This window comes from Haliotis cracherodii, unplaced genomic scaffold (assembly GCF_022045235.1).
Source record: "Haliotis cracherodii isolate W230 unplaced genomic scaffold, xgHalCrac1.p SCAF_7, whole genome shotgun sequence".
In the NCBI taxonomy this organism is placed as follows: Eukaryota; Metazoa; Mollusca; class Gastropoda; order Lepetellida; family Haliotidae; genus Haliotis; species Haliotis cracherodii.
In genome coordinates, this window is record NW_027266330.1 from 42489762 (window position 1) to 42503744 (window position 13983).

General features: G+C 40.3%; 1 protein-coding gene across 1 annotated transcript in view; it reads left to right on the forward strand.

Annotated features, from left to right (window-relative positions):
* Positions 1–13983, forward strand: part of LOC139448901 (retinal guanylyl cyclase 2-like) — a 525408-nt gene that overhangs the window by 139348 nt on the left and 372077 nt on the right. Inside the window, exon 8 of the mRNA XM_071230419.1 lies at positions 4122–4193. Coding sequence (XP_071086520.1) covers positions 4122–4193 — 72 coding nt within the window. The remainder of the gene's footprint in view (positions 1–4121; positions 4194–13983) is intronic.

The following is a 13983-nucleotide window of genomic DNA, read 5'->3' on the forward strand; positions in this document are numbered from 1 at the left end:
ACATTGAAGCAAGACCAATTAAAAACTATTATATGATACGATAATATTCATTATGGGTTTATATCCGGCGCTCAATGAAGCATCTGAAAAGATGGATACTGTTGATGGATTTCGATTACATCAAATAAGCGACATAAAACATCGAATAGAGAAGGAGAGGGAGTTGAAACTTGGATTGTATAAAAAGTATCGCAGAACTGTGAATGCTCTCGACGGAGTTGACACTGTGCTTGTAACGGCTAGCATGTGACTCGGTGTAGCCGGTGTTGGTCTATTATCGTACCGGCGCCTATCATACTTGGCATGGAAATAGCTGCCGGAGTCTCAGGACTGGCAGGAATAGCGATAAATTTCATTTCTCGTAAGTTGCAAAAGAAAGCATTAAAACATGATAATATTCGGATACTCGCCGAAGCAAAGTTGCACATCACTGAGGACCATATTTCAACAGCAATGGCTGATTGTAAGATATCCGAGGAGGAGTTTTGTTTAGTTTTACCAAATACAACGTAATGAAGCAGGAGATTCGATCAAATTCTCGTAAGACGAGTGGTATTAGCGAAGACGAGAAAAAAAAGTTCATAGAACAGGGGAGACAACAAGCGTGTCAATTATTCCGTGCCAAAACCAAAGAACTTGTTGGAGATTAAAAATAGATTGCTTCCTATCATTGGATCACATTTAAACGAATGCTTACATAAGTATATAATAATGGAGAATTACAAACCAACAAAGGAAGAACTCGAAAAAGCTATCGAAGCATTTATGCTCAGGGACAAAATGATCAAATGGAGAGAATTACCACAGGGTATATATTATATCAGTGATGTCAAACCAACCAAATACGGTCATCAATTGTTTCTTTCCAATTATCAAAAAGAGTATATAATCTGGTCTCCTAGTAAAATGAACGAAGAACTTAGTAAAAATGTTGAATATCACTTTGTTAAAAATAATGGTATACGTATGAGTAAAAATAATAGAGAATATTTTCATTACAATTTAGTTAGGGCTCATCGTTTTTGTACTAAAAATTCCCTCTTTGGTATCATTGATTGGCTCCAGGTAGTGGTGAGCTAGAGCCAATTTAACTTTATCTTATGACGATTGTTGAATCGCATCATCGTTTTGACGTAAAAAATTCCATCTGAAGTAGTGGTCTAGGTATATAAATCTGGCTCCAGTGGAAGTGAGCCAGAATCACCATTACCTATACTACTCGACGTAGCATCAAAGGTATGCCAGGGCAGCAATTCTTGACCATGATCAACAACATGGTGGCAGGAGTGTCATGGCGTAGGGTGGTATCACAAATGACAGTGATGTGGTTATTATCCCCGACCACGAAGTGGAGGGGGGTGTATAGGAATGGAGTCTGTCCATCCGTCCCTCTTGCTCGTCCGCTTCTTAATGTCGACAAATTTTCACAAAAACTATTCAGTTTGAGAAATGAATTTTTTTTACACACTGATGTTACTGGTCATGATCTCAAATGAGTTTGAAAATTGCTGCTGTACATTCATTTGTAACAGAGTTTTGGTCCTTGCTCCATATTTTCAACTTAGTGCACGTTTTGGTCCTTGCTCCATATTTTCAACTTAGTGCACACTGTGAGAAATTGTGGACAAACTTTCTCAGCAACTACTGAAATAACATGAATGAAAGTTTACATGCTTATATGTTCGATGCGAGTTCAAAAATGGGTGCTGTAAAATATTTTTTTGCAGAGTTATGGCCCTTGCTCCGCACTTCTCATCTGAGTGCATACTGTCTGCAATGGGTACAAGTTTTCACAGGAACTACTGAAGTTACTTGAATGAAAGTTTGTATGCTTATCTAAGAAATACTTGTCAAGACTGAGTTTGAAAATTGGAGTTATGGCCCTTTGATCCATGTTTTTTTACTTGGTGCATAGTGTGTGCAATAAGAACATGTTTTCTCAGTAGTAACTACTCAAGTTAGCTTATATGAGAGATACTTCGAGTTAGACATTTGTGTGTATTAATTTCAGATTTAATCAATTTTTCTGATGACTTGAAGCTGCCCAAGTGGCTATCTTTATAAGGCTTTCTATAGTTATATTTACTACTATGTGAACAAACAAAATTTTAATGTGCACAATGGGGGGGATAGTGATAACGCTGTTATCATTTGTTGTGAATGGTGATTTGACTGGGCAGCAGTATTTTCATGAAATTTTGCGTTATGTGGTTTCTCCGTTTGCAAGAATTATTGGTAGGAATATTGAGCTGCATGCTCACGATGATAGACCACATCCTACCCATCACTCATTATCTCCGGCGACAAAATGTATAGACATAGGACTGGCCCGCTAAATCCTCTGACATTTCCCCAAGTTAAGGATAAGTACGCAAATGGAAACAATTTTCCGCTTTAATGATATTTTCTCAATGAAAGTTTTCAAAAATGAAATAGATAAAAAAAAAAATATTGTAATTCGTTGGATGCACAGCATACGATGTGACAAACATTCGCTACATCTCGCTAACCTGTGGCAGAGGTCCTAGGCTAATTAATATTGTTATAGGCATGATATGTTCTGTTTCAAAGTTGTACTGCATTTGGCATATGTTTTTCCAAACCAAATGTGATGTTATTAATCTGGAAGTATTATAACTTGGCTTTTCCGGGTAATTATGGCTCATCTGAGCTGACAGCACACGGCTGTGAAGGGAATATAACTACTCAAAGTCTTCACTATTTTATTATAATCCACCTTAGAGTTAAAATTTCTAAACACACCTACACACACTAAGACTCAATGTAACCCTCTTTATATGCGAAATACTTCCGCTCATTCATGGAGTTCCTGGACATGAAGTCATACTGCAATGACTGTCATGTATATTAAATGTAAAAAAATATAACCCTATCATGGTTTGAAGTTAAAACATTTTGTGTCTTATGTTCAAATATACAGAGCAAGCAAGTTGCCTAAAAGATACCACCCTTGCATAACTTAGTTGTGTCTTTGCTTCATGAAAATCAAAATTCATTGTTTGTTAGCTCACCGGGTCTGAAGGACCGAGGTGAGATTATGTCATACCGTTGCGTTCATCGTCCATCCGTTGTCCGTCGTCTGTATGAATACAATTTATTCAAACACCTTCTTCTTCTGAACCACTTATTGGAAATTAACAAAATTTGACTAGGACCATCCCTAGGTGGTGGGGACTCAAAATTGTACAAATGAAGGGGCTGATCCCCCAAGGGGCTGAGGGGCAGGGCCAAATATAGGTAATTTGGCTATATGGCTTTAAACGACTTCTTCTCTGGAACTCAGAGCTAGATATCAACCATATTTGGTTGTAAGCATTATCCTGTGGTGAGGATTCAAAATTGTACAAATGGAAGGGCTGACCCCTCAAGTGGCTGAGGGGCGGGGCCAAATATAGGTAATTTGGCTATATGGCTTTAAACGACTTCTTCTCTGGAACTCAGAGCTAGATATCAACCATATTTGGTTGTAAGCATTATCCTGTGGTGAGGATTCAAAATTGTACAAATGGAAGGGCTGACCCCTCAAGTGGCTGAGGGGCGGGGCCAAATAGGGGTACTTTGGCTATATTGCTTTTAGCAACTTCTTCTCTGGAACTTAGAGCTAGATATCAACCACATTTGTCTGATGCATTCTCCAGTGGTGAGGATTCAAAATTGTACAAATGGTGGGGCTGACCTCCCAAGGGGCTGAGGGGCGGGGCCAAATAGAGGTAATTTGGCTATATGGCCTTAAACGACTTCTTCTCTGGAACTAAGAGATAGATATCAACCATATTTGGTTGTAAGCATTCTCTGGTGCTGAGGATTCAAAATTGTACAAATGGAGGATGCCCCCACAAGGGGCTGAGGGGCGGGGCCAAATAGGGGTAATTTGGCTATATTTGCTATCCACCCATCTTTAGTGCTGACAGGGTAAAAATTAAATTAAATTTTTTTTGCAGTATTATATACATGTACAATGCAAATGTATATTTTGTCATGATTGCGTAAATATCCAGGTGAGCGATACAGGCCCTATGAGCCTCTTGTTATGTATATGCTTTAGCACTCTTATTAACTGCCACTCGCTTAATGTGATTGTATAACTTTATATTTTTCAGGATGTTATCCACAACGAAGATATAAAGCTGGACTGGGATTTCAAGTTGTCGCTGCTTTCTGATTTAGTCCGAGTGAGTTAATTTTTGTTATTTGTACCAGTCGCGCCTCCTCCATGTTCTCTTCAAACACCACATGACCACTGAAAATGAACTTGTCAGGAATGCGTTGTCTTATTTTAACATAATAGTTTGTTCAAATTTTGGTGATTTCAGTGTTAGTTTTTGGTCCTCAGTACTTGTCACGCCGTGATATAACTGGAATACTGACAGCAAAGTTTGTTAAGTGGCTGTCTTTGTTGACATTTTTTAACCAGGTGGAGTACAGTGCCAGGGCACAATTTTTTTTAAAGAAACAGGGTTCAAGTTTTGTTTGGCGTTAGAAATGTTTTGTTAAGCAAGTTTGTGCAAAGATCACCACACTGGTCAGGTGTGTTATCTCATTGATAAGTGCCCTTGGTGGCATGAGTTGTTCCTCAGAAGCTTCAACGTGCATAAACATGAGGAGCTGCCAGTGTAGGACAATCTAACATATATTGTTAAAATTATACAAAGGCATTCAGATCATTAATCCTGTGGAGGTTTCAGTATTTGTTGAATTGTTTTAACTTAATCCGGTAAATAACACGTTTTCAACATACCTAAATGTCAAATTTATCTTCATTTATAATTCCACATAAATCACTGTCAATGGAACATGAGTACAAATGAAAGAACTTATGTGGTAATGTACAGCAAGAAGACAATGTATCATTTGAATTGGTGTTCTTTATATACTTTATCATGTCAGAACAAATGTTAATGTGTATATGTTGGTGCAGCAGCTACATTCTTATTAGCACTCCCATTCAAGTCAGTATCAATATATATAAGATCTGTATTACATGGGCAGTTTAGCTATTTTTATTTTATTCACCTGTCAATACTTACTACCAGTTATTCAATTCTGCAGGTTCCCAATGTTTTTGTGCTATTGATAACTTTCAAGGATTCATCTCTGGAGCAGGCGATTGGTTTGCCAATGCTGTTTTTAATCTGTCGGAAGTTCCTTCCTCTGTTTATCTTATGCATGGATTTTAACTCTATCGATGTGATTTTCAATCTTGCACCATTGTCTTTACCGTTCATCATCAAGGTTTCGCAAGTTAGCTTCAGAAGCAATATGCTGAAAAAACGGGTTCCGACATCTTCTAGCTCTAACACCCACCAGTTGTACAAGGACGTAAAGTGCTTCTGCAAACAAGGCATGTGACTGCCTTTCCTTATTTCACGTCCAGAGACATCAGGAGTAAATTGCAGGTCTTGGGCGTAAAGTTCCGACTTCCTGGAGCAGAAAGATGCTGTATCAGTTATGCGCTTTTGCCCCACAGACAACGAAATCCAAGATCCCGTCCCACTTCGACTGTGTCGTCATCAGAATCATATCCGATAGACTCCACTGCCGGGATGCCACGACCTTGCGAATGACTTTCTCTACTGAATCTGAATGACTTAAACAATAGATCGCGTGAGGACAATGTCCTTGTGCCTGCAAATGAAGTGAACTTTGTTGACGACATTGCTACCACCTCAGACACGGAGGACATGCACAGGGAGGTCCTTCCGCTTTCGCCCACTTCAGGGGATGTTGCAAACATTTGGAAAGAATTGCAAGAACTGAAAGCTTTAATTCTCAACTTCGCAAGTCGACAAACAGAGAACGCAACACCTGGCCTAAACCAGAGCTCAACGACTATTCCATCGTCTCTACCACTGCTGTGTCATCAAATACCTTGCCACATATCGACACTGTAGCCCCAGACTAGTGATCAAAATCCAACAAGGTAAATATGTCAATTTGGCCCTTCTTCTCAGGCCCAATCATGCATCAGGAGAAGTACAAACGCCTGATTTCATTGGGGAATCTCTCCAATTGAAAGAAGATCACTGTCTGAACAACACTTACTCTGCCAGAGTTCCTGGAGGCCTTCAGTATATATAAAAGAATTTTTTATGCTTCTAACCCTGACAGAACAGCTTACCTTGACAGCCATTAGGTATATCAGTGAAATGGGGTGATAGAGATCTCGATATCGGGGGCCTGGTGATGTAATGTTTAAGGCAGAGATTGTGCAATTTGCCACAGTGTGACCAACTCAACCGAACATGTGTCCTCGCTTAGCCAGCCGCCCCTAACTGTTTACCCACAAAGTATCCAGAGCTTCTACGAGCAAGTGATAAAAGCATGGAATGGTCTAATAATTTAAGTGCCAGGAAATATCCCGAGGCCGTCACAAGTTTGATTCAGACAGAACTTGACGTGCTATATTACAGGACCTTACGAGCACCCGCCCTTCAGTCCCTATGGAGTAAGCCCTCTTGGGGTGGCCTTCGGTAAATACAGCCAAAAAAAGGACTAATACTGGACTTGTCAATGTATTTTGACAACATTCCCAGTATCAATGAACTTGTTGACAAGAAGATTTGTTCTCTGAGTTACGTGACTATTGATGAGGCCATCACAAGGATAAAGCTAGTTGGCCAAGGGGTCATGGATATGTAAAGTCGACATCACCGATGCGTTTAAACAAGTTCGACTCCACCCTGAATTTTGGAAGTATTTGGGTTTTTTGCTGGCAGAGAAAATACTACTTTTATAAAAGGTTGGCATTCGGGTGTCATTCAGTCGCGGTAGAACTGTGGGCCAGTTGTTGGTCGACAAAACGTATCCTGTTTCTTTGCAATAATCAACCTACAGTGCATGTGATCAAAAAGGGTCGCTCCAAATGTCCACAACTCATGTTGCTCTTGCATACTATTACCTGGTATTCATCTATCAGTAACTTCATAGAGCTAAGCATGTGCCAGGAAAAGTTAATGATATTGCCGATGCCGTGTCTTGTTTTCAGATGCAGACATTCCACTCGCTGGCACCAGGAACAGAGTCACAACTGACGAAGTGTTCTCTCAGCTCTCAAGTAATGTTGTCCTGAGCGACAGTCTTCACCGACTTTGGAAAGCAGCTATTGGACAACGTACACGCAATTCTTATGCCACAGGCTTCCATTGTTACGTATGTTTTCTCTCTACATTTGGACTGTTACTGGGACAAGTTACTATACTGAATTTTCCCCCCATCAACGAAGGACTGTTGCAATATTTCCTGGCATATTGATCTGGCTCCATGAAAATGACTTGCATCACTGTGAAGAGTTATATTGACGGGATCAGATTTACATTTTTAGAGGTAGGAATGCACACATTATTTGACTTGGTACACCTTTGAAGCCAGGTGAAGCCAGGTGAAGCCAAACGATTGCCTTTCACGTACCCGATCCTGTGCAAAATCATCAACGTCTGTAGATCTGTAGTTCTAGGTCCAAACAACGACCTGGTTATGGAAATGATGTGTGTTGTAGCATTCTTTTGGTTATGAGGTGCGGCGAGTTCACTTGTGACCACACCTTCAATCCTGCAGTTAATTTGTGTGTGCAAGATCTTATCATAGACAATGTGTGACAGTGTTATAGGTTGAACTTGAAAGTTTCTAAATCTGATCCCATTTGACAGGGAGTGAACATTTCTCTATATGCTACTACCATCCCATCACAAGAGTAACTTTCTTAACCTGGCTAAACACAATACTGCGTCGAGCCGGACTATGTCCAGACAAATTTTCTGGTCACTCCTTTAGAATTGGTGCCGCTATGTCTGCAGCCCAAGCCCGCATGGAAGATGACCTTATCAACCCTTAGGTCGCTGGAAGTCCTGTTTCACGGGATACATTCGAACACCAGAGGTTACCATTCAACAGGCTCAACAGTCATTGTGCACTTCTATGTATTTACAGATAGGACTGTGTTACCACGTGTTAGTCGCTACTTGATATACTTATGTATCAACTTGTGTCAGTTGTGTCCATACTACCACTCATCTTCATCTTAGTGTATGAATTCAACCATGCAGTAGTTCTGCTTTGAATGGTGGTTTCAGTGGCAATGTGGTACCTATACTTGTGTGGTACCTGGAGGATCCATGTTCTTCCATCCATTCACTCCCTCAGGACTCTAGGCGATATCACGCTAACGTTCCATGGATTGGACGGGAGGAACTTGACTTGTGGCTGCCTTCTGGTAAGCGTCTGGCAGTGCGCTAACAGCGTACACACACAATCAGTACAGTGTGGAAGCGTCATATCGACTTAAGGACTGTATCGTGCTACATGTGATGCCAGACTGTTAGTATTGTGTGATAAGACTGTATCATGCTTCATGTGATGCATGACACTGGTGGTGGTTTCACAAGAAGGAGACTGTGACATGCCACACATAATGCATAAGTGTTAATTTGTGTTAGACTGGCTATGCTTGACATTATGGTATTGTGTTGTGGACTGTATACCATTGTGATGGAGGAGTAGTTTCTCTGAGAGTGTACTGTGTTACATGAGAAACACAGGTGTGGTGAAACTCTTATGCATAAATGACAGAGAGAGTATCATGTGATAAGACTGCTTGGTGCTCTATGCGATGCACAACACCTTGACGTGTTGTAACGATTATTGTGCGGCAAGCAATGCCGGACACTAGGATATTGTAACAAGACTGTAAGGTTAGACTTGTGCTTCATGTAAGGCACATCTTGCAGTACTTGATGGGCCAATACTGCATAATTCCTACTATATCCTACATCTATTACATCATAGCCACAAATTCCCATTAGGGCAATAATCACCCTATAAAATCTTCAGATTTTTCAGCAGACGTCCTCTTCGCTGCCAATTATCCCAATAGTTTTGAGGTAGGCCCTATCCTTTGTCACACTGCATCTGTGCATGCGCAAGGCGGGAAAACATCACTTCTTTCATCTGTGTGTTGAATCAAGAACCTACGATCGTCATAGGATTACAGCAGATAACCTACAATCGTCAAAGTTTGCAGGAGACGAGCTACGACCACAAAACCGGAAGTGACATCATGAAAGAACTCAGAACAGGAGAGAAATGTCATAAGTAAGTTCATATATCACCCAAAACAGGTAACAATTATTAGGTCATAGAACGGGAGGGACGCCACAAGTGCCAAGTCTTCTTCAGGTTTGCCAAGGGGAAATCAGGAAGTTAGGCATTGATTCAAGCTTTTTCTTCTATGTATTCCCTTACTTTACTGCTGCCAATTATCCGTGAGTACTAGATGACAGATCCCGCCTGTCCCTCTGGTAAATACTGGCTATGAAGTAATAGAGGTAGGATAAATTGTAGGAATTATCAAACAATAGTTATCATTGTGTATAATTCTAAGAATACTATCTCTATTACATCAGGAAATAGCCTCTCCCACCTCCCCAATATATCTTACATCTAGTCGATGAAGGTTATTGGAAAGAAGTGATGTTTTCCCGCCATGCGCATGCACAGATGCAGTTTGACAAAGGATAGGGTTTACCTCAAAACTATTGGGATAAACGGCAGCAAAGAGGACGTACATGTATGTTGCAAAATCTGAAGATTTTATAGTGTGATTATTGCCAAAATGGGAATTTGTGACTATGATGTAAAAGAGGTAGTATTCTTAGAATTATACACAATGATAACTATTGTTTGATATTTTTCCCGCTGCATTGGTTCAGCATCTTGCATCATCAGTGTATCATGGATCTGTAGGCTGTATTTACAGCAGATTCATGTAGTTTTATTATCAAGCCTCTCCAGCTCGATTTGTTGACATTGTTTTCACAGGTCTAGCCTGGTGTGATTTCCATTTTATGAACTTTAACCATGTTTCTAGTATAGTTCATGTCGACATAGTATCATATTTCTACTTACATGCCTTGATCTTACATTTATGTCAGTATCTTTGTTATGTTATCGTAGTAGTGTTATAGGTACATAAAATTATTGCTTTTCTGTCAGTATATTTTCTTGCCATTGGCTGGAAGGCTAATTCTCCAAGGAGCCTTTCACTTCAAATCACAACTTAATCTATCCCAATTCTACTGAACAACTTGGGGGCTCCCGGTTTTCAGTAAAACGTGGAATGGACTATAGGTCCCACCAAGTAGTGGTAGGACTCCTCAGATGGGATGGTCTGGGTCCATGACCCCGGGACTTGCACATTGTTCATGATCTAGGACAAACAACATATCCAATGAGACCATCCAGGTCCACGACCCAAGGCAACACGTCTCGATGCTTTGGGTCTTACTACTGCTTCAAGGTTCATGACCTTGCATTCTTATGCTACAGAGTCAGCCCCATAGCACCAATGTATTTCCTGTTAATAAATATTTATATGTATTACCATGTTATATTGTTGCGGCACAAATTCAAAGTAATTTGCAAGGTTAGTTCCTGTACAAAAGTAATCATTTGAACATGATCTTCTTACTTTCATACATTGAGTACACAATTACCCTGGAACATTCTGCAATATTTCATATACTGTAGGACATGTCTACCTTAAAACATTGTCATAACCTTGGATGTTGGAACGCTAATTGAACAACTTTTTTAACAAGAGCCATATGACACTCTTTGAAGTCTGTGTAGAAAGAGCATGCTCGATTGTACCTCTGAAGTTGTGGAATGTAAACACCAAAGGCTGGAAAGGCTGGAAAATTGCTTGACATAAATGGATATCAAGGGAGTTTGGTGTCACTCTGAATCTTTATGCTTATGTCTGAACTTATTTTTGAGCTCAGTTGGATAACAGAACGGAAGGAAATTGGCTATTTGACTGATATTGAGTGATATCAGATAATCAGTATACCTGATGCCTAAGTGGTTGAATTCCTATAGTTTGGGTTTTGCCAAACATTGAAGAAATTCCAACTCGTATGCATAAAACCGATCAGAAAGAGCACAAAAGTGTCAATGGAGATGCCTACCTCATGTCGAAATGTCCTATCCCCACATTTCACATGAAGTAGCGGGCAAAAGAAAGTTTTCACTTTAAAAAGAGTTGTATAAAAAGCAAAAATGCTGGTACAGGTTTGAAGCCCCGCAGAAAGCATTCGCCCAAATGCAACATGACCACAACCACAACGCAGATTTTCGAACGCAGCTTTCCAAATCATGCATTGTTGAAAACGTGCAAAACGTGATTTTGAGACATTGGTCCAAATGCACGTGCGTGATTGTGGCATAAATTCCGACGTTGGACGGAGCAGGCATTCAGTAAGCAAAAAAACACCAAGAATATGCCCAGACTTACACAAGCGCAACAAGACAGAGTGATCGGTATGGCCAATATGGGGGCTACTCAACGTCAGATAGCCAGAACCTTCAACTGCTCCCAGACCACCATTAGTAAGTTGATAATCCGCTACCAACAGACAGGACAGACTCAAGACCGGCCTACACCGGCTGAAGACTGCTACATCCGGCAGATTCACCTCCGAAACAGATGTGTGATGGCGACGTCAACGGCGGCAACAGCACTAAGGCATGCCATCAGCAGATAAACAGTCCTTCGACGACGTCGTATGGCTGGTATACGAGCCTACCGAGAGTTCTCTTTACAGATGAAAGTCGGTTCTGTCTGTTCAGGAACGATGGCAGAGTTCGAGTTTTTTTATGAAGGTGAAAGCAACTGGCGCCAAACTGCATTAGAGAAGCTCACCCGTTTGGAGGTGGAGGCGTCATGGTATGGGGTGGCATTTGTGGCCAGATTACAACACGGCTGGTTATCATCCGAGGAAACCTGAATGCTCAGCGATACAGGGATGAAGTGTTGAGACCTGTTGTGGTGCCCTTTATTCAACATCAGCCAAGAGGATTAATTTTGCAACAAGACAACGCAAGGCCTCACACCGCCCGGATTGTTCAAGACGACCTGAACAACGTTAACGTAAACGTATTGCCCTGGCCACCTTGTTCTCCAGACATGAACCCCATTGAACATCTCTGGGATCATCTTGATCGTCAGCTGAGACAACATGTACCGCCTCCAGCGAACCGACAGGAACTTGAACAGACTCTATTGAACTTGTGGAACCGGATTCCTGTTGACGTTATCCGCCGACTGACGACGTCAATGAGGAGGCGTGTGTTGGCATGCATGGATGCCCAGGGTGGTCACACTCGCTATTGATGACGTGTTACCTGACTACTGTGTCATTAATGGATTCTTCATGCACTTTTTCAATGAACTCTGATTTGTGTAATTTTTAATTTGGACCCCTTGACTCTTTCTTTGTGTATTGCGGAGAATGCAATATCGGCATTACAATGCATTTTCATTCTAAGTCATGGAAAATGATTTCTGTTTATGAATTAATCATTATAAATCTCACATATGCCTTTGTTTTTGGTGTTAGGTCAAGTGAAGTCCGTGAAAACTTTCTTTTGCCCGGTAGTTTAGATGTTATCAAGCATTTTACGTATGGTTTTCTCAGTAAACGCCTGCAAAAAAGAGGATTCATCACAAGTGTTTTTTGCTATGGGAAATATCAACCGACTCTTAGTTAATAGGTATTTGCCGAGCCAAAGGCTATCATTTTCACATTTTTGCTTCTCCTTTAAGGAATAAATGCATTAACAATAACATCAACAACTTGTCGAAATCTTACGTATAGATCATGCTTATGGATACATGTTTTCCATAGCTGTGTGAAGATACTGTAATCCAAAATAAACAAACTCTAAAATCCTTTATGACATATTCCTTTGCTGAGAAAAAAAGGTCCCCGGATTATTTTAAACAAAATACTTGAACAGACTTTTGCAGAATAATTGAAACTTTAATAACGGTAACAACAACGATTCTGTGTAATCTGATGTCTCTGGTGTAACTTCACTTATATATAGTTTCAAATCAAACCGCTCTCTAACTTGAAGAATGTCTCGCGGAGGAGAGGTCAGAATAGATACCTTTATCGGTGTCACTATCACTTTCGATGACAATCCGGCGTCTTTTGACTGGGACCGGGCTTGGAGGTTTAACAACATTGATCGTTATGTTTCCACCAGTAATGTTGCCAGCAAACATAGTGTTGACACCACCAGCTAATGGTAGCGAAAAGGTATGGACTGTTCATGACATGATTGGAATGTACCAATACTTGCTCATCGACTATGTATTTGAACAGCTTCTTAGAGTAAGTGAGTTGGGTTTCACACCTCTTTTATCAGTTTAATGTGGGAGGAAAGTCTGAAGTGATGGAGGTCTCAGACGTTTACCACTTTACAGCCTGGTTCCCTGGGTAGGTTGCGCTGGCGCTACACTTAGCCAGGCAATGACTGCACAATGGCCGCCTCCACTAGACGAACAAACATGGAGGACACGCCATGTATTTACTATAGAGAAACTCTAGAACGGGTGGTTAAAATTATTTTTTCTTAGCATTTTCAGGAATGCTCTTGTAATGTATTTGTCACGAGAATAACTTCCATTGTTACTTTTAATGAAGGACAACATTATTTAGGCTGTTTTGAGACTCGAAAGTGGTTGTCACATCGGTGAAATATAAACAATGACACACACCCCATTTTCAGCAGTGTTATGTGAGTTAATACTTCATGTCAGCTCACTTATCACGAAATCGTAAACATAATACATGGAATTAAACAACCACGTCAATGAAATACCGTTTCTTTATCATCTTTATTTTAGAAAATCTGATTACGCAAATGTCACCAATTATGCCCCGTTTTCTCCCACTGTAAAGTGGTGGGTTTAGCGGAGTTAGCGCCCAGTATAATAACTAGAAAAACAAACACTTTTGATCCGTAATAATGGTGTTTAATGATAAGGTCTGTTAATGGTTCTGACATTTGGCCTCTGGATTTTATTCACATGAAAAGCCATTTACTGGCATTTGTTTTCTTATTAAACAATGAAATTAATCATAGATAGATCTAATAATTTTGGAAAAGTAATTGATTAAT